We start from the raw sequence: 21,341 nt of genomic DNA, 5'->3' as shown, positions 1-21,341 counted from the left end.
TCCAGATAGAACATTTGTTGCATTTAAAGCAAAATATTTTCGAGTTAAATAATAATCTGTAATTGACTTGATAAGGTTTAAAAGAAAGGCTACTTATCATTATGCCAAAAGGAACTTATAAATGTTTAAAATATTAAATTCCATAGTCAAGTTATTTTGTGCAATCATCATATAAAAGTTAGCTTGGTGGTCGGTGAGTGCTATGACATGGCAGCTCCCGCTTCGCAGTTTTTGTGAAATATTGGAAGTTTAACTGAAAATAGTAATTTCATATTTGGTGTGGGATTTTATGATATGATTCTGAGTGTAAGGACGGCAACATATCAAGGTATTTCTCACATTTGAAAGACTTTTGATACAAACAGGTTCAACATCGTTATCAATCAACCATGAATTTGTTATTGCTGTTCTGCTTGTTCTTTGTGTTGCTTATATTTACACCTGCAGACGTGAACACTTGTTGGCCGTTTAACTTCAGACCGACAAGGCGCGGATCTAAAGGTGGACGCAGAGTAGCTAAATGTATTAAAGTTGTATCTTGTCATAGAAATATTAATTTATGCGGTCATCAAAGGTGTGTGATTTCAAGAAATCTTATTGAAATTTCACCTGATAAAAAACTATTGAGTGTATGCTTGAACTTTTCTATTCCAACAAGGATTACTCATCAGAGAACGAATAGAAAAAAACGTCATAGCGTTAACTCGGCGAGCGTTATTTTCATTCCGATTGCAAGTTCGATTCCACATAAAAGTGTGCCATCAATGAATCAGTACACATAAAATTGTAGATCAGTGAAAAATAAAGCAATATCTATATGTGACCATATTATCTCTGATGATATCGATGTTATTGCTCTCACGGAGACGTGGCTTGGGACTGATGTTGACAACGCTGTACTACAAGATCTTGTACCTAATGGTTTCGATGTGATACATAATCTCCGCGTCAACCTGAAGGGTGGGGGTGTTGCAATCATTTTTCGGAAAAATATAAAAATGACAAAATACCATATGAATAAAACGTTTACACAGTTTGAACATCTTGAGTGTACGATGTCTACCAATGGTTCTAAACTGCAGATCTGTGTAATATATAGACCACCTCCATCAAAAGTTAATAAGTTAACACCGTCCTCGTTTTTCAATGAATGGGTAGATTATATCAGTTCTCATGTAATTGATACAGAGGAACTACTCATTACAGGAGATTTAATTTTCATCTTGATAACGCCAATGATAGGTCGTCGCAGAAATTCCTAAGTACGCTATCAGAGTACGGTCTCACACAACATGTAAAAACATCAACACATGTTTCTGGTCATATACTGGATGTTGTTATAACGAGAGATTGTACAAATATCCTAAAAAGTCCCCCGAAAGTCAACGATACGTTCATATGTGATTCTAAAGGTGTGTCTTACAGTGATCACAAAGGAATCAACACGGTGTAATGTATCTCGAAACCGCCCAAGCAACGGAAAACCGTGACATCGAGGAATTTCAAGAATATGAACATTGACAATTTTAAAAATGATCTAAATTATCCTTCCGAAAACGTATTACGTACATCACCTGTAAACGACCTGGTGAATATTTACAACGATTGTGTCCGAGATGCCATTGACAAACACGCCCCCATTCGTACCAAGGAGTTTATTTTGCGACCAAACACGCAATGGTACTCGACGGAATTGCTGCAAACGAAACGCAAGCCAGAGCGGACGTGGAGACTCTCTCGTTTGGAGGTGCATAAACAAATGTTCATAGACAAGTGTTTACGGTACAGCGCATTACTTACGCAAAACAAAAAAGAATACTTCTCCTCTAAAATCATAGAGTCCGGAAATGATACAAAACAGTTATTCCGCATAGCTAAAAATCTGACCCGAAATAAATCCGAAATTGTCTTACCAGACTGTGACAACCTATCAAATCTGCCAGATAAATTTGCTGAATTTTTTGAAGCGAAAATTCTTGGAATTCGAACGAAGCCTTTTCAAAAGAAAAACCATATTAACGACCATTTAAATACTCTATGGGCAGACAGAATGTTTACGGGAACCCCGCTTCTAAAATTTTCAAGTAATTCTGCCGAAGAAGTTTCGAAAATTGTGTTGAAAACAGCCTCAAAGTCCTGCGAATTGGACCCGATGTCTACGAAAATCCTGAAATCTTGCATCGAAAATGTACTACCAATTATAACGTGTCTCGTCAACCAATCACTAGCCGAAGGTGTTTTTCCAGATGACTTTAAACAAGCAATCGTTAAGCCGCTTCTTAAGAAACCGTCGCTCGATAAAAAGTGTCTGAGAAACTATAGGCCAGTTTCAAACCTATCGTTCATTTCTAAAATCATCGAGAAAGTTGTTGCAAAGAGGATCGAAGATCACATCAGTTCAAACACTGTACATGACAATCTGCAATCTGCTTATCGCGCGGCTCATTCCACATTGACTGCCCTTCTAGGTGTCCATCACGACATTGCGGTTTCCCTTGACAAAGGATGTTGTGCTGTGCTACTGATGCTTGATTTATCTGCGGCATTCGATGTCATTGACCACGATATACTTTTTCGTCGACTCGAGTACTCTTACGGAATAGTTGGCTCGGCCCTCCGGTGGCTACAGTCGTATCTGGGTGATAGGTCACAACGCGTCTCGATTGGTTCAACTTTATCGGAACCAAAGTTTCTCAGGATTGGTGTACCCCAGGGTTCGGTACTCGGTCCCAAGATCTACTGTATGTATGCGAAACCAATCGGTGAAATTTGTCACAGAAACAACATGAACTATCATTGCTATGCAGACGACACACAGATCTACATCATGGTCGAACCCCGTTATAATTGGAACGACATTTCCAATCGTCTAAGTACATGCCTCAACGATATTCAAAGCTGGATGAACGCAAACTTGCTGAAGTTGAACCAGGAAAAAACGGAACTAATGGTATTCGCACCTAAGAACAGATTAGCTGATATTGAAGGTCTTAGTCCTTCATTTGGAAACAACACCATCCATAATACCCTCTTTGTTAGGAATCTTGGAACATACTTTGATACGTCATTAACAATGGAAAAACATTGCAATGAACTATCTAAGTCATGTTACTTCCATCTAAGAAACATCGGACGCATTAGAAATAACATAACCGAAGAAGCATGCAAAACGCTTGTTAATGCGTTTGTGACATCTCGCTTGGATTATGGGAATGCTTGCTTGTCGGGACCAATAAACAACTCACGAACAAGCTTCAACGCGTGCACAACACCGCAGCAAGGCTCATAACATTATCAAATTCAAAATTTGACCATATAAGTCCCGTTTTAATCCAACTGCATTGGCTGCCTGTTGAATTCCGGTGTGAATTTAAGACCCTTGTTTATACATACAAGGCGCTCCACGGTGAATCATTAACTTACATGAGAGATCTAGTTCAGCCGTACGTACCACCGCGCAGCCTACGCTCAGAATCGTCTAATTTTTTAGCTGTACCATCAACAAGAACAGTTTTCTATGGTAATAGACGATTTGAAAAAGCAGCGTCTACCCTTTGGAACTCCCTTCCTCCGTTTTTAAGAAAATGTTATTCGTTAGGAATTTTTAAGAAATAACTGAAAACCTTTCTTTTTAAAAAAGCTTATGACCTTTAAATAGACTGTGATCTATATTGTTTTACTTTTTATGTTGTACAGCGCCTTAGAGTTTTATATACAGGCCGCTCTATAAGTGTTTAATAATAATAATAATAATAAATAATGTATACATGTAAATTTTATATGTTTTATTAATATTCATACTGAATAAGGTAAAATTAATGTTATCTGTTAAGTTAAAAAGGTTTTGAAACAAGGAATATACTGTGTTTTAACTGCCACAAAAGACTTGTTGATTCGGATAAATTCCAAGGTTCTCAATTAATGTTGATAAAATACAAATTCTTAACTAGAGCTAATCTCCTTGCAAAAAAACTAGAAGCCTAGTACCCGAGGCCTTCCCAAGCACGAAGGCCTGGAATCCCCCGTCCAATAGCTGCGCTCAATGTTGAATCCAACATGGCGACTAGAAAGGTAAAATAACATGCACACACTTATAGTTAGACCTGTTTGGCCTTTCTTGCCGGTTCATATGCGAATCCATAATATGGTAAGACTTGATACAACATTTTCTTTGCTGATTTAGCTTTATACGGCCCTGAACCATCGATTGAATGTCCGAACGCGAGTATTAAGCGAGCCCTGTATATCGCACAATATAAACAGTGATACATATAGACTCTTTTGCTCATATATCTCCTCATTTTTTTAGGTAGACAAACTTTTTAAAAGTTATTTACAGGTCATGATAACATACAAAACAACATACAATGCATAGATTCAATGGAATGCCTTGGTGTAATTGGATAGCACACTTCATACTTCAGAAGTTTATGATGGCATTTGAAGAGGTCCAGGTTCAAATCCTGGAGGTATTCCGCTTGCAATTTTATGTATTTTCGGTATTCATAATTATGATCATAACAAAATACTTGGATTGATTTTGGATAATTGGTTAGTACACTGCATGCCAGCAGTTTTTAGTAATGAAGTGAAGGGCTGCAGGTTGAAACCTTTAAATTATGAACTGGATTTCACAAATTCATAAAAAAAAAATAAAAATATTTTTTAATTGGTATTCTTATGTATTTTAATTTTTTTAACAGCTTAATGAAGATGACATTAACAAAGCACTTGTAAAATTTAATGAAAGAATTGGTTGCAAGATTGACAATCTGAAGCCTAGACAAAATAATGCCCTTCTGGATGTTGTGAATGGACATGATGTCATTGCAGCATTACCAACGGGTTATGGGAAGAGTTTGATTTATGAGCTTATTCCATTTGTGCTGCAGGACACTAAAGTCATAGCTGTTGAGCCACTCAATGTGATTATTAATCAGCAAATAAGCAAATTAGACGGTATGGCTGTACAACTTAAAGAGTAAAGAGCTGAATCTGTGCAAAGCAATTACAGATGGGCATTTCTCCTCTAGCTTTATATACTGCCACCCTGAGAACATATTAGGCAAACCATCAGTGAACAAATTTTTTCAGTGCAGATGTTTTGAAGAGAACAGAGTTGTGATATTCATTGATTATGCCCATTGTATTTTGGAATGGGGAGATGATTTTCGTCCGGAATACAGTAAACTAGTTGAACTTCGAGCTGTGCTTCCTGAGGCAACATTTCTTTTTTTTTCGGCAACGTACACTTTCCATCAAAGGTCAGACTGATATCAAAAATTGTTTATCTCTGAAGGACTGTAGGATCCATTGTGAGATTCCAGTGAAGCCTAATATTTCAATTACTGTTTTAAGAAGGCCTGCAAGCTCTAAGGATGTGACATTGTCCTACAGACATATTCTGGATGTCTTATTCAATGAACTGAAAGTTAAATTAGGTACTACTCTTCTGACTATTGTGTATTTCAATTCATCACTGAACTATATAGAATTTGCCTATGAACATGCTTGTCGAGTCTTGTGGAACTTGGTGAACAATGGGAAGAAGAATCCAGAAAATGCCAGAGTTGTTATGTATCATGCATCTGTGGAATATGGGAGTGAAAATGTAAGAATAAAGAAATGAACTCAATGTCTACCCAAATTATACGAGTATAACCTGGGTTGGGGCAATTTATGCTTTATAATCCGCGAAGCAGATTATAAAAAAGCGTAATTTGCTCCAACCCAGGTTATACGAGTATAACTTGGGTAGATATTGAGTTCATTCCTTAAAATTTAATTTTCTGTAATTTACTGTACAAATTGAGTCTGTTTTACTTTTAAAAATGATATTAATCTGTTAAAAATTCAAACATAACATCAAGCGGATTAGAACGATTTTGACGTTGGTGCATTGTGACGTGTCTTGTGACCTGCAAACCAGGTTATACAATTTTATTTAAATTTTTCTATCCAATGAAATGCCGCTTTACAACCAGAATTACATTATTTGCTAATAACACAAGAATCACACAAGAAATCCTTAGTTTAAACAGTTTCACATGAAAAATTAATATGTAAAGCTAATCACTGTACAGGTTTGACTTGAAAGTAAACTAGAAGAATGACAAATTCAACAAGGTCCCCACAACATTTTGTAAATTAACATATGATTTGTTTATGAAGATGGTGTAAAAAGAATATTTAGAGATGTAAGTGCTATGAATTGTTTTTTATAACAAAATGGTTGAACTTGATCGAATGATCCCAAATTTTCAAGATGTCGGATGCTATTGTAAATCATTAAAAATAGTGATACTGGGCTCAAACAATTGAATTTGATTTTCTACTATCAGCTATCAGAATTGATATTTCATCAGATTTCCTCAGAGGACAGCCCTCTAAGGATCATATTGGCTTCTTCTGTCCTAGCGATGGTAGCAGATTTTGGCCGTGTGGAAAGAATTGTGCATGCAGGTCCACCTAAGAGTATTGAAACTAAATTTTTAATGAATTTTATCATCTTAATATGTATAGAAATAAGTATTATTCTTTATCAGAATTATCTGAATATGAAGGGAAGAAACAAGAACTATTTAATAAAAAGCATGCAAGATGAATGAAAGTCGTGCTTGTGTAATTGTAAAGCATGAATGGTTTAAGGCTTTGTACTGACTGGGTCTTTCACTTCTCTTTTTAATGCAATCAAAATTAAAAACATAATAAATGCAGTCTTCATGTTTCTTGCTAAAAAATATTTATATCCTGAAAAAGGACAAACTACAAATTATTATGTAAATGTCATTCTCCTGCTACATATTAGATACTTCTATTTGACAAATGGCTCCAATTGGTTTTGAGTTCAATACTGATTCGATTGATAATTCCAATTAAATGATATCCTATGTTAACACTTATAGTATCACAGTAATCGAACAAGTTTTTCTTCCAACAGCTTATATTCAGCAAGTGGGTAGAACAGGCAGAACAGGGAAACAGGCAACAGCAATTTTATTTTTTTAACAACAGTGATGCAGGCAGGCCAGAAATGAACAAGACGATGAAGTCTTTCTGCCGAAATGAATCAACTTGTATGAGAAACATCCTTAATGATTACTTTGGATTTATGGATGACACCAGTGAGAGTGAAAATAAAGCAACTTTTTGCTGTAACATTTGTAATCCAATCTTAAATGAATGATTTTTACCTCTAAGGCAAGAGCTAAAATCTTCCAACCGACAATCATTGTCGGATTACAACATATTAAATAACTTGGAGATATCCCCTTACCAAATAGAATCGGTCATCCACAATTATTCAAGATATGTGGAAACAGACACTTTCATTAAGGATTTCGGTTTGAATCAAGCACATGCAGAAAATTTATGTACCATTATCAAATTAAGTGTGTCATTATAATGCCTTTCAATCGTTTTTGCTTTCCAGCACATAATTAGAGTACTTGTAATGAAAAAAATCAGTTGTCTTCATTTTTGAGTAACTCAAGTGACCTAAAAAAGTGAGTTGGCTATATATTGAATTATAATTCACTTACCAGATTAGATGCCAAAGTCATTGATAATCTCGTATTGATGACCCCTGATCCATTCTTGCAAGTGTACAAAATTAATATTTGCAAGGGGACTTTTAAGTGGTTTTGTATAGCACTGAAGACTACGACCATCATTATTTTCAAAAGGCCTATGAATGATATTGAGCTCATCCTCTTCTGAGGAAGGTGTGCTATGTCGTTTAGCTCTGTAAAGTACTTGTGTTGTTTTATCACAATTTGCTGATATTTGTCTCATTCCTGCTGTGGCAGACGATCGAGACTGCACTAATGACTCTGTCATATTTGCATGAAGAGACTTAAGATGCTCTTTTATCTCTTTCACAAAGTGTTCCATATGTAGATCAGCTGGAATGTTTGTGTCTGCTTTGCCTTTCTGGTTAACAAAGAGTCCATGGAATGTTTCTTTAGCAGTCTTTAGGTCCAGCAGGGAAGTTCGCAAGAAAAGGAATCTTAATATTTCTAAAAAATACTTGGATCGGTTATTGTTCCCTTTTAAAACACACATGATATATTTCATAAGTGATAAGACAATTTCTCGATTGGGCATCTTGATATTTAGATTTAAACACTGATATAAAAGGCCAATTTCTAAAACAGTTTTTCCATAACCTAACACGGAGTCATTTCTATTTTCCGAAACACACCTATCAACAGTAACTGGAACATTCAATATCAATTTTCCTCCTTCAGGAAGAACATATGTAACTTGTTGGTAAAAGTTCGTTGGCTCTGCAAGGTTAGCTTTAGCCTCATTCAGTATGAGATTTCTATGAACTCTCATAGAGAACTTAACAATAACTCTCTCTTTTTCTTCCTCTGTTGCAGAGGAAATCTCTAATGCTGCAAATGCATGGTTAGGTTGTGAGTTGATCGTTTCCATTTCAAAGAAATGCAGAACAGCATTAATTACATAACCTGAAAAGAAGGAATCTGCGAGTTCTTTACAATCATTGTAATGATTTTTTACATCGTCTGCATTTGCTTTGGTCCTTCCCAATGTGATTTTCTCCGCATTTAGTGTTCCTAAAGCAGTACCACTTTTTCTGTAGAGAAGTTTGTAGAAAAGAGTTAATACTGACATCTGGAAATGGACAAATTCAAATGTAATTGGAGTAAGATGTTCGAATCTATCCTTTGGTGTGATGGATGCTGCACGGAGCCTTTTTGCACCAGAGAACCTCTCTCTTGTAAGCTGATCCCCCTATATGAATCAAAATGTTGTTTCCTCCACACATATTTTCTACAACATTCTCATAAAAGTCCAAGATTTCTATTACATCGGAGTACTTCTGTTCATTTTTTTTCAGAACTGGTAAGGGAAAACTTGTATGGACTTCAGAGATGTCGTAGTCATCTGGTCTGAGTTTTTGTTTAATGTTCTCTTTGACAGATATAAAATCCTTTAAATACTTGTAGAGTTTACATAGAATTTCAAGAATTAAACAATGTAGCAGTTTTTAATATTCTCCCAGTCTTTTTCTTGAGGTAAATAAGTAGTTGGTCCTAGCTTTAACAATGGCACTTGTGGTTTTGCAGTAGAAAGTAGGTTGAAGTTGCTGTGCTGAATAATGGCAGTGTTCCATATGTTACTACATTGTTTCTCTTTCATGACTAACATCAATCATAAAGTTCACATTATCTCCAATGAATCGAAATTTCCGGCCTTCCTGGACAGCATTGATAAGTTGTGAGTTGTAGTGTAGTGTCCTCCATTCTGTTTTTGTGTTCGAAGCATGACATAGTGGGATGTTGTGATCCCTAGTGGTTGCAATCTGTCATACACCTTAAAAAAGAAAGGAAAGAGGATGCTCACTTTTTTATAATTTTTTTAGTTAGTTTTACTTAATACAAAACATATAATTAGTAATCAAGATCCAATTTCATCATATAAAGGCATACTCATCATTAAGTACAAAGAATGCACAGTAAATGATTGAATGGATCTTTGAAAGAACAGGATAAACATCAGCAGGGTTTGTCTGAAAAGTATTTAAAATGTAGATAAAATATATCAATTCTGCTCAGGCCACACCAATTTGAGTTCTTGGTCTTCGGATTTGAGTCAAAAAAATATTGGGGCGAGCGAGCAATTTAATAATTTTAAAATTAAAATACTGAAATTTGAAAATTTAGGAGCGACATCAAAAAAAAAAAAGGCGAGCGATTACATTTTATTTTAAAATATCATTATTTTCTTTGAAATACATGTAAAAATCATTATTTCACAGTACTTAAACCACTGTGCAATGTCTCAGATTATACTTTCACACCCTATTAGTCAAAACTGGAATTATATAACAATAATGGTGCAAATTATGTATTTTGGGCACATGTATACAATATGAACAGCTTTTACCTTCGGACAAAATAATGAAATAAATTGTTAGCAAAGAATGCACACTGTTCTATTTGTTACAATTTCACTTCATCATGAACAACATTCAACAGTTTATCTTCTGCACCTCTTGGGCAGAAATTTTCCCCCCGTGTTCTTGCATCTTTGCCATTATTTTTACAAATCTGGCATATGGGTCTAACAATAGAATATTGCTCAAATAAGCCAGAAATGTAAGGGTCTGTATCATCTAAAAGACTGTCAACACTTCCGCAGTGAACACAAACTGGAGGTAAGTAGTGGTTTAAGGAGGTTGAGAAATAACTTGTTTCCACTTCTGTTGTGCAGTTTATGGCCTCACGACCAACCATGCCTGGATCTTCCACATCCTCTGCTACCATGGGGTCTCCACATGTGTAAACATGATCCTCCTTTAAACGCAGCAACAGTTCCTCCTACAATAACATGACATCATGAAAAAAAAGTTTCACATATCTACTTTAATATCAACTTAAATTTAGCGTAGTTAAAAACTGCAGGTACTGAAGGCCTCTTAAGCTTGCTAAACGAGACAGTGAAGCCACCAATAACATACAATACTAATAACTTACTTGTTCACGGGTAAGCTTTTTATCACTGTAGACACATCTTGGTTTTGAGCACTCTCCACATACAATAAATTTATAACATCACGAACTTTTTGGGTCTTAAATGTATCTCGGTTACACCTGTGGTTGGCAGTGGCAGGATCATCCTGTACTTGAGCACTCGGCCTGTATGTATCGCCTGTTACTTGTCCATACACCTAATAAATTTGATAGTTTTAGAATCATATATTATTACCCATAAACAAAGTACATGAAATTAATTCAATGCCTTATTAACATGAACGGTTTTAATGTTCTTTTTCATTTTATCGGATCTTAATATGTTTCGGAATCCTTTGAATGAAAAATTAAGCCTACCTCGTCAAAGGCTTGATAATGGCCATCTCCTCCAGGAACAGGGTCCGGCAGAAAATGCAAACTCTGGAATTCAGCAACAGGAAGCCTTGGGGGTTAATAACTGTGCAATAGGCACAGTTATTGCACTTTTTCAACTGGAACATGTAGTGACTACTCTTTCCATGGTCTGCCAAGAAGGTCTGAAATTATAATGCAGGTGTTACTGGTATATAATAATTTATCTCTATAAAAACTGTGTTGCAAAAAATATGACGATATTAGTGTTAAACTTCTCCATGGATTTTTTCTCTACTCATTGATAGCTATTTTTCAAATATCAAAGTACTATAAAGAATTCCATGGTAATGGTTTTGAAATTTTTCTTAATATATTACTATAATTACACTATTTTATATGATGTATTTTTTTTTATCAATGGTAAATACATGATACCGTACAAAATAAATCCTGAAGAGTTCAGTAAATTTACCAGGGTTGGCAAAAAAGCGGGAAATACTCATATTTCCCAGGACGGTGGGAAATACTGGTAATTCCCGGGAATTACTGGTATCTCCCGGGAAATACTGGGAAATAAAGTACAACTACATATTATAGTACTTCATACTTAAGACATTAGTCTTAATTAAATCTGAAGGGATGTAGACAATAGTACACCTTGTCAGCAATGACATTTTATAATGTTTTTTGATTTTAACAAGTTTTGACTGGTCATTAATGCATTGGTTATCTCTTATGAATACTCAAAACATGGTTTATTCATATACCATTGTAATTTGTTTTTAAGGCTTTAATCATGTATAGGTGCATCTACACAGTTATCATAAACATGATATCAAAGGTTCCATTTTCTGGTTATTTGGTGAATATGAAAATGGGGCAAGAAAATTGTGAAAAATAAAGTGTGACTGTGTTACTACCTCAGTATGCAACACACCTAATAAGATTCCAATTAGCCCCACTCATAGTATATATCTCCCCAAAACAGGAGCACAAAACTGTCAAGTGTAATTATTTATTAAAACAACATGTGTGGTTATTGAATTTTTACTTGCAACACCTACAGTAATTATAACAGTTTATTTTGTGCTTTGAATTATAAATCTGTAAAACACAAAACTTGAAGATAAAAAAAACTGGACTAAAATTTGTACATTAACAGCTATAGAAATCTTTTGAAATAGGTGATCTGGTGAATTTAAGATTTATAAACTGAGAGTGAAATGGGGTAGTATAATAAATTGGTTTTTGATGCTTACTGTTAATATCTTTTATCATAAACATAAGTTTTACATTGAACAAACTAAAGAAATGAAGATTATAAATTTGTATTTCCCAGTATTTCCCAGTTTAGTGGAAAACAGTAGTATTTACCGGGACGGGAAATACCGGTATTTACCACCGGTAATTCCCAGCACTGGTATTTCCCGACCAACCCTGAAATTTACCATGGTCTTATTTACCTGCAAGTTCTTAACCTTACGTAAATCTCCCGTAGACATGTCAACAGTGAGAGTGGAATTAAGGACCTGACTAACAACATCAAGAGATGCTTGAATTTCTTCATCTGGAATGCCTGTGTATACTTTTAAATGTTCATCGTTCAGTTTCATTCTCTTCAATCGAGGGTTAACAAGTGTTAACAAGGGTTAGGTTCTTTACATGCTGAGGAGCTGGTTAATGCTAGTTGCTGTGCAATAATAAATTGTACAAACTTACAATTAAGTGTAGAGGTTATTTCTGAAACGTCCATATCAGCATTATCTGCAATGATGAATTGGGCATTTTGTCCTTCACGCAGACGAACTTGCACAATCGAGTCAACAGACAAGATAATGTCTTTCGATTCCACACACTTTTCATCGTAGAATTTACCCCCCGAAAAGTTGGTGACTGTATTTGCCAATAAGTCAGTACCTTCCTGATCACTTATTCTGACCACAACTCTTGAACGTTTGTAAACAACAGCGAAACTTCGAAGAAATGTTCAATGTAAATCGAGACTTTCACACGCAGTATAAAAAAGCTTTGATTTCAAGCGCAATCATGACTAAATAAAAAAAATATTAAAATAAAAACCGAAAAATGGAGCGGAAAACGGAACGAAAATTTCCGGATGCGGGATTTATTTTTTAATATTATTTTTTAAAAAGCCATAAGGAACGTGCGCGCGGATCCGTCGACCAAGAAATCAAATTGGTGTGGCCTCAGTGCATAAAAATAACTGTTGGAAAGAATAGAATAAGCAAAATAGGAAAAAATAAGCAAGAATTGTCAAACCTGAAAACTTTAAACAACATTTCAAAAATTGTGAAAATAAGAACTTTCAACAGTAGTTAAGGTAGCTCCATACTCGTAAAATTCTCTGAGGAAAGTTGAAAAACCGAACTGATTTCAACTTAATAGACTTAAATGTCATCAATTGTTAGAAAAAATATACATGTCATCACACTTTTTGACATGCCAGATAAACATAAACTAAAGCATATTTTAGCATCAGAAAACTGTATTTTTTTTTGTTAAAAGTAAAATCTTGTAGGCAGAAATTTGTTTTTCTTGTTTAATTTTAATGTCAACTTTATCAGAAAACTAAAATTACAAAAATATTTTAGAATTTATCGTTGGAATTAGAAAAACCATTGCATTTAGACATACAACTGAGAGAAAAGTCAGAAAAAGAGTTATTTCCCCTTTGCATAGATAAGATGTATAAAAATTTGGAAATCTAGGATGAAATTAAGTGCGAAAATATCTTGAACCTACCAATAATTCTAATTACATCCATGTGATTATATTCACATAAAATAAATAAAACTACCTTGCACAATTTTTAAAGAATTCAAAGTTTTACAAAAAAGTGTGACATCACCGAACACTGGATCTACTTTAATTAAACATGAGAACTTTCAACAATAACAAGTATTCATATGTTAATTTCTTTACCTTCTAGTGTACTCGTTCATCAGCCAGGGAGATTGACACTACTCGTTGCACTCTTGAAAGGGAATTACATCTCCTCTTCATGAGAATGCCATACATCAGTCCTACTTCTTTTACCACATGCATGTAGTGTTCATCATCCTCAGATTTGTTATTGCTTGTACAAACAGTCAGCAAGACCTGGAGAAGCTGCCTCTGCTGAACATACATTTCTTCAATAGTTTTTTCCCACTGAAAACTCCTCAAGGCTTCAAAATCAATTTGACTTAAATAACTGTGTACTTTGATACACATATATTTGGTATTTTTATTAAATTTTTGCAAAGAAGAGTTTCCATAAGCACATTTTAAATGCTTTTACTTCAAGGATTGCCCTATAAATGTCTAATAAATTACAACTACAAAAAAGTAGGGTGATGAGTTTAAGAATTTCTTTCCCTTTAAAATCTGAGTAGATATCTGTTCTGTTTCTAAGGGTCTTGTCTGATTTAAAGCACATTTTAAAAGTCTTTGTGGTATTGTCCCTTCCTCCAACAAATGATCACAGTCAGCAATAACTTCAGCTGGTCGGGTAGAAGTAGTTCTAAAACAGTCAAATTCAAAAGATAATAGGGGCATATTATTCATCTTTTAATGGAAGCAATTTCATTTATTTCAGAAAACTCCAAATGAGTGTTCACTGCTTAATTCAATTTTACATGTACATGTTTTTTTTTTATTGTACAGCCAACCTATTAAGGTTATTTAAATGCACTATGTCTTAATACAACCCAACTGAACAACCTAACTTTATACTGTTTGCGACACATACAACATTACATGTACATGTTTTTTTATTGTACAGCCAACCTATTAAGGTTATTTAAATGCACTATGTCTTAATACAAGTAATTAATAACCCAACTGAACAACCTAACTTTATACTGTTCGCAACACATACAACATGAAAAAAACCTCATATCTGGAAATGAAAGATCAGTTTGACAGTATCGGTCAATTTCCTGCTCTATTGGTTTAGCAAAAATTTCTTTCTCGACTTCAGATATAGTGGTATGTAAGGTGTCCGAGGCAATAAATCTCCGGTAAAAATTTTTACAGGAAGCACCTGTAATATAAATTGCATTCATAAGAATATGTTAATAAAAAAAACTTTACGAGAGCAACAGTAGGGAATCAATTTTTGGAACTGCCTCTTATGAATTTCCAGTAGCTCTTTTTCACAATACATTTGTAAATTTTCAGATTTTAACTGTAATAAAGAATCTCTTTCAACAAATTGTTATTCATTATCAGGATCAGGAATTGGTTAATGTTTCTTTAGCTCTTATATTTTGAAACCTTTTAATCATATTTTTAACACAGTACTTTCATATATTTTATAACCTCACTCGTTCGGTTTGTGCCCAAGTCTGCATTCATATCTTGAGCAGTTTTTCCAATAGTCATTGGAAATAGGGTAATCAGGAACTTTTTCCTGCACATAACAAGCCACATAATTTTTCTCTTCATCATTCCATCTGGAAGACTATTTGAAAGAGAACTTAATGAACATTGTGATATTCGCTGTGTGGCTGAGTGAATACTTTAATTCATTATACCACAGTTTATTCTTTTCTTATCTGAAAGTAGCAAGATAGCAGAAAAAAGAACACCTGACTAGAGATTCAAGTTGCCCTGATAGGAATCCTAATTGGGTTCGTCCTATTTTCTTTTCTTTCACAAGTGCATGAAATTTATATATATATATATATATATATATATATATATATATATATATATATATATATATATATATATATATATATATATATTCATACATAACTAAGTATACATGCAGTATTTAAAATTTAAATAATTTAATATAGCAAATCATCCTGCAATTGGGGCTTTTTTTGGAAGCCTGAACGGGGGTCTTTCCGGTAGGTGTCCCTCTACATCTCTTTCTGCTGTTACTTGTGTAGGAATGTTCAACTTGCATAAACGAGGGCATCTTTTCCTGACATTGATGAAAATGATTGTGTATTTCCTCCTGTGTATTGAAATGAAACAGAAAAACTCTGCTGCATAAATTTGCTGCAGTGCTCAAAGAAACACAAGTGCATGAACTTGCATGTGTTAGTGTTTTTATCAGTATATGAAATATTTAATATCAAAATATGTTACAACTTGTCCTACCACTGAGGCTTTTTTTATGCTTGACCGTAGGTCTTCCCCTTGAGTGTCCCTTTGCACGTCGTTCTGCTGTTACATGTACTAGTGTATGAATGTTCCACATGCATAAATAAGGGCAACTTTTCCTAACATTGGTGGACATAATTTTCCTCTGTCTAAGATTAAAACACACAACAAACTATACTGTACAGCAATGCACATGGACATCATAACTAACTAATCAGCCATATCGGGGGCTTGACATACACTAAGTAAAGCGGAATATCCCAAGGATTTGAACCTGGACCTCTTCAAATGCCAAAATAAACTTCTGAAGCATGAAGTGTGCTTACCAATTACACCAAGGCATTCCACTGAATCTATGCATTGTATGTTATCATCAGCCATAATCATCCAGATCGGGGGCTTGACATACACTAAGTAAAGCGGAATACCCCCAGGATTTGAACCTGGACCTCTTCAAATGCCATTATAAACTTCTGAAGCATGAAGTGTGCCATCCAATTACACCAAGGCATTCCATTGAATCTATGCAATGTATGTTGTTTTGTATGTTATCATGACCTGTAAATAACTTTTAAAAAGTTTGTCTACCTAAAAAATGAGGAGATATATGAGCAAAAGTGTCGATATGTATCACTGTTAATATTGTGCGATATACAGGGCTCGCTTAATACTCGCGTTCGGACATTCAATCGATGGTTCAGGACCGTATAAAGCTAAATCAGCAAAGAAAATGTTGTATCAAGTCTTACTATATATTGGATTCGCATATGAACCAACAAGAAAAGGCCAAAGATGTCTAACTTTAAGTGTGTGTATGTTATTTTACCTTTCTAGACGCCATGTTGGATTCAATATTGAGCGCAGCCATTGGACGGGGGATTCCAGGCCTTCGTGCTTGCACTCGGAAGGCTACGGGTACTAGGCTAAGCAACTAGTGGGTCTCCCGTTGATGTCAGAGTTAAAAGATTGAAGTCCCTGTTGGAGGCAGGATTTTGAATTTAATAAACAATTATAATTTTAAGAAAAAAAATACAAATGATTCTTTTTGCAACTTAAAAAAAAATGCGAATTGATCTAACTTTAAAACAACAGTGAATATTAGTCAACATTTATTTATTTAGCTACTTACCAATAAGAAATTAAAATAAATGTAATCAATAATAAAGAAGTGCATGGTGCATAGATTTAAACTATTTGGAATCAACTTTCAAAGGACAGCTACAACGTGAACACTATACCGAACTAATGTCATTGTCTTACTTAGACCAGAGAATGACAGTTTATGTGGAACCTGATTTTATGCAACAGGTTTAATAGTTCGTTTTGCATATTGTGTCAATTTTGTTATAAACTCTGACGCTCCATGTGACACTCTCTGTCCACAGTTTCTCTGCGATACCCCGTTCGAGAATTTTGCTCTTAATTGACCTACTTCTGCTGAATGAGTTTTGGCGGCGTTTTTCATGGAGCCAATCTTCTGCAGTGGAATTCCACTTCCAGAAAAATTTGCTTTTCTTCGTTGACGCTGGTATTTTAGGGCTTGGATTAGCGCTACAGGACGGCACAACCTCCTGTGTTGTAGTTTCTGCTTCAGTACTACCTAAGTCTAAATCCATCCCCTCCAAATTCTCTAAGTCTTTATTGGTGATGACTATTTGGTGCCGAGTACACGGTTGGAGGAAGATTGGCATTCCCTGTAAATTAGGTGTAACTTCTTTCGGGATTCCCATTTTCACGTCCTCTAATTGTTATTTAACCGTTCCACGTCTCTGTGTGGTGCTTGATTTTCCGCTTCGACTGCAGAAAGTTTCATTAATAACGAATTTAAGACCTCGTCATTTTCTTTTTTTATTTGGGCGAGCCCTTCTTTGAACTCTTTTGATATGTCTTTGATGTAGGTCTCCACAACCTCCAGAAGCTGCAGTGCATCCTCTGAAAAAATACACAATTCAATTGTATTTTTGAGTCAAATAACACATTTGTAAGAAAGAAATATCGAATTTGTTTTGATTTATGTAGGAAAAATACTGGCGTTCGTATTTTTTTTCATTTTCAAATATTTGCATTCCAGATAGGTAACGTTGAAGCCTTTCTACTATTGAAATTCATGCCAAATCATTGGCCCCTATTCATGTGAATTATTTGTTTAAAATATCATTTGAAATTATATTATGATACTATTAAGCATCTAAAACTGCCTGTCCATGAAACCTGACATACATCCAACACATTAGATACCATATAATCCTTGAAAAATTAATTCTCTGCCGATTAGGCTTATGAAAAGAGACAAGAGTAAAATAATAGATAAACCGGTTTATTTATCTGTTTGTATATCATAGAAAGGGGTAGACATGCATATTAGTTTTAAGATGACACCTTGTGTTCTCCCTATCAAAATATGATGCATTGTGATATGGACAATGCTAGTGTTTTTGTACACTTATAAAAAAAACTTTCAAACATGAAACATTGATGAAACTTGAGACTTACCTGAGTCTTGATCTTCACTCATCGCTCTGTATTCCTAAGCAAACTAAAATAAAAACAATATTCATATTAACTTTACAACTCTCAATTCCAATCTTTTAAGCAGGGCATATCATAATACTAAGCAAGAATTATAATGAATTGATAAAAGTGTTACAAGTACGAATTGGTAATTGCGGAATCTTAATTTATAACGTGATTTATGGTGTGTGTGTTGGGGGACTGAGGGTTGTGGATTGCAGATTTGAAAGTGAGCCTTTATAGACTCAGTGTTTAGGGACTGGGAGATAAAAAGTTGGGAACCGAAATTTGTAAGTGTGGAATTGGGGATTGAAGATCGGCAGTTGGGAGCGAGAATGATTGTTGCGGTTCGGGGACTGAGGGTTGAAGGCTAACGATTATGGGTTGAGGGTTGGGTTTGGGGATCAAAAATGATGGTTGCGGGCTTAAGGTTTATAGTTGGGGACTGAGGATTGTGATTTGGGGATCGAGCATTTAATTTGGAGACTTCGGGTTGAGAACTGAGGATTGAGGGCATAGGGACATTTGCGAAATTGCAACTCAGTTGCATCTCGTCAATGTCAAAATAAATCACGTGATCTTTTTTAGGAGGAGTTTATTTTTGTCTCGTGACATGTCATATACAAAGAATGTTTTGTTTACATTTAGAATTTACGGATTATTGTTGCGATTTTGAAAACATTATTTTTACCGTTTTTGGTTTTATTTCTATGTTTTCTTCTGAGTTTGACTCACCTGTTTAAAAATATGGATTTATCCAATTTACAATTACTGATCAAACCTTCCTTGATATTCTGTTCACAGAGGTAAATCAATATCTTTTGCAGCATCTAAGAAAAAACAAATAAATAAAGAAGAAAAACAAATGGAAAAGGACATACTTAACTAAGAGCTTAATTTAACAGATCAGAATATAAATGAATATAGTATTAAAAAGAAAGAGCTCGAAAATATAAGAAAAAAAAGTTTCAAGGCCAATGTGAACGATCAAAAGTAAAGTGGATTGATGAAGGAGAAAAACCTAGTAAATATTTCTTTACACTAGAATCTAGGAATTATATCAATAAGCAAATACCAAAACTTGTTAAAAATAATGGATCTATTCTATATGATCAATTTGATATATTAAATTAAACAAAATGCTTTTATCAGAATTTATACCAAAAAAGAGAGCAATATGTAGATTTAAGTGAAATTAATGACAAACTGAATGCTTTATGCCTCGTAACTTGCCAAAATAAGGTTAAAATGAGTCAATTAGTCTTGAAGGGCCCATAACAAAAAAAATGAAGTTTTATCCTTTCACAAAAATATTGAAAATGAAAAATGAACCAGGTCCTGATGGGTTTACATGTGAATACTTCAATTTTTCTGGCATGACCTGGGGTCATTTATTACACGAGCCATTAACTTTTCAAAACAAGTTAAGCATTTTTCAGAGCCCAACAAATTGGGTATGATTACCTACATTCCGAAAAGTGATAAATCTAAACAGTATCTAAAATATTGGAAACCAATATGCCTTTTAAATGTTATTTATAAAATTGCATCAGGCTGTATTGCTAATAGGTTTAAGTTATACATGGATAAATTAATTAGCAGAGATCAAACTGGATTCCTGAAAGGTAGATTCATAGGTGAAAATATCAGATTAGTATATAATCTAATGAACTATACCGAAAGAAACAATATTCCAGGTTTACTTATGTTAATTGACTTTGAAAAAGCCCTCGATTCTATATCATGGGAATTCGTTTTTCATACATTTGACCTATTTATTTTTGGAAATTCAACAAGATATCTGTGAGCCAATGCTCACTAGTGATACCCCCGCTCTGATGTGAATATGCAAAATAAGCAAAGTCGACATTTAACAGAAAGCTGGCATCCGATTGGTACAGAAATATATCCAACAATATGGCATGCCTAAACAAATAGTGTGTTAAAATTTCAAGCATCTGCGATAAACAGCTGCTGAGAAATCTTTGACGAAAATTTGTTGGAAAATTTTGGCTAAAATAAACAAAGTACTCATTTAACAGGAAGATGACGTCCGATTGGTACAAAAATATATCCCACAATATGGCATGCCTTAACAAACACTGTGTAAAAATTTCAAGCATCTCCGATAAATAGCTGCTGAGAAATCTTTGACGAAAATTTGTTTGAAAATTTTGGCAAAAAATAAACAAAGTCATTATTTAACAGGATGTTGACGTCTGATAGATACAAAAATATATCCCACGATATGGCATGCTAAAACAAATAGTGTGTTAAAATTTCAAGCATCTGCGATAAATAGCTGCTGAGAAATCTTTGACGAAAATTTGTTTGAAAATTTTGGCTAAAAATAAACGAAGTCGTCATTTAACAGGAAGTTGACATTTGATTGGTACAAAAATACATCCCACGATATAGCATGCCTATACAAATACTGTGTAAAAATTTCAAGTATCTGCGAAAAACAGTTGCTGAGAAATCTTTGACGAAAATTTGTTTGAAAATTTTGGTTAAAAAATAAGCAAAGTCGTCATTTAACAGGAAGTTGACGTCCGATTGGTACAAAAATATATCCCACGATATGGCATGCCTTAACAAACACTGTGTTAAAATTTCAAGCATCTGCGATAAATAGTTGCTGAGATAAATGCGACAGAAATTTTTGTTACGGACAGCAGACGGACGGACAGACGGACGGACAGACAGACACACAAGGGTAAAACAGTATACCCCCTCTCCTTCGGAGCAGGGGTATAATAAAAGATTGGATACAAACCTTTTATAATGGCATAAAAACATCTATTATTCAAAATGGAATAATATCAGACTATTTTTACCCTCAAAGAGGGTGCAGAC

General features: G+C 34.5%; 1 protein-coding gene and 2 pseudogenes across 1 annotated transcript; 1 reads left to right on the top strand and 2 right to left on the bottom strand.

Annotated features, from left to right (window-relative positions):
* The first annotated feature begins 5,575 nt into the window (after positions 1-5,575).
* Positions 5,576-7,405, top strand: LOC128192592 (uncharacterized). The gene is given in 4 exon segments (XM_052865384.1): positions 5,576-5,611; positions 6,342-6,481; positions 6,939-7,001; positions 7,054-7,405. Coding segments are annotated over 4 exon segments (591 nt in total).
* A 140-nt stretch (positions 7,406-7,545) lies between these two features.
* On the bottom strand, positions 7,546-14,423 carry LOC128155888 (uncharacterized; annotated as a pseudogene).
* On the bottom strand, positions 10,194-13,046 carry LOC128155889 (uncharacterized; annotated as a pseudogene).
* Positions 14,424-21,341: the final 6,918 nt, after the last annotated feature.

The sequence above is a fragment of the Crassostrea angulata genome, chromosome 7, assembly GCF_025612915.1.
Source record: "Crassostrea angulata isolate pt1a10 chromosome 7, ASM2561291v2, whole genome shotgun sequence".
NCBI lineage: Eukaryota > Metazoa > Mollusca > Bivalvia > Ostreida > Ostreidae > Magallana > Magallana angulata.
The sequence above is the reverse complement of the archived record's forward strand: the minus strand, read 5'-3'. Positions and strand labels throughout refer to the sequence as shown.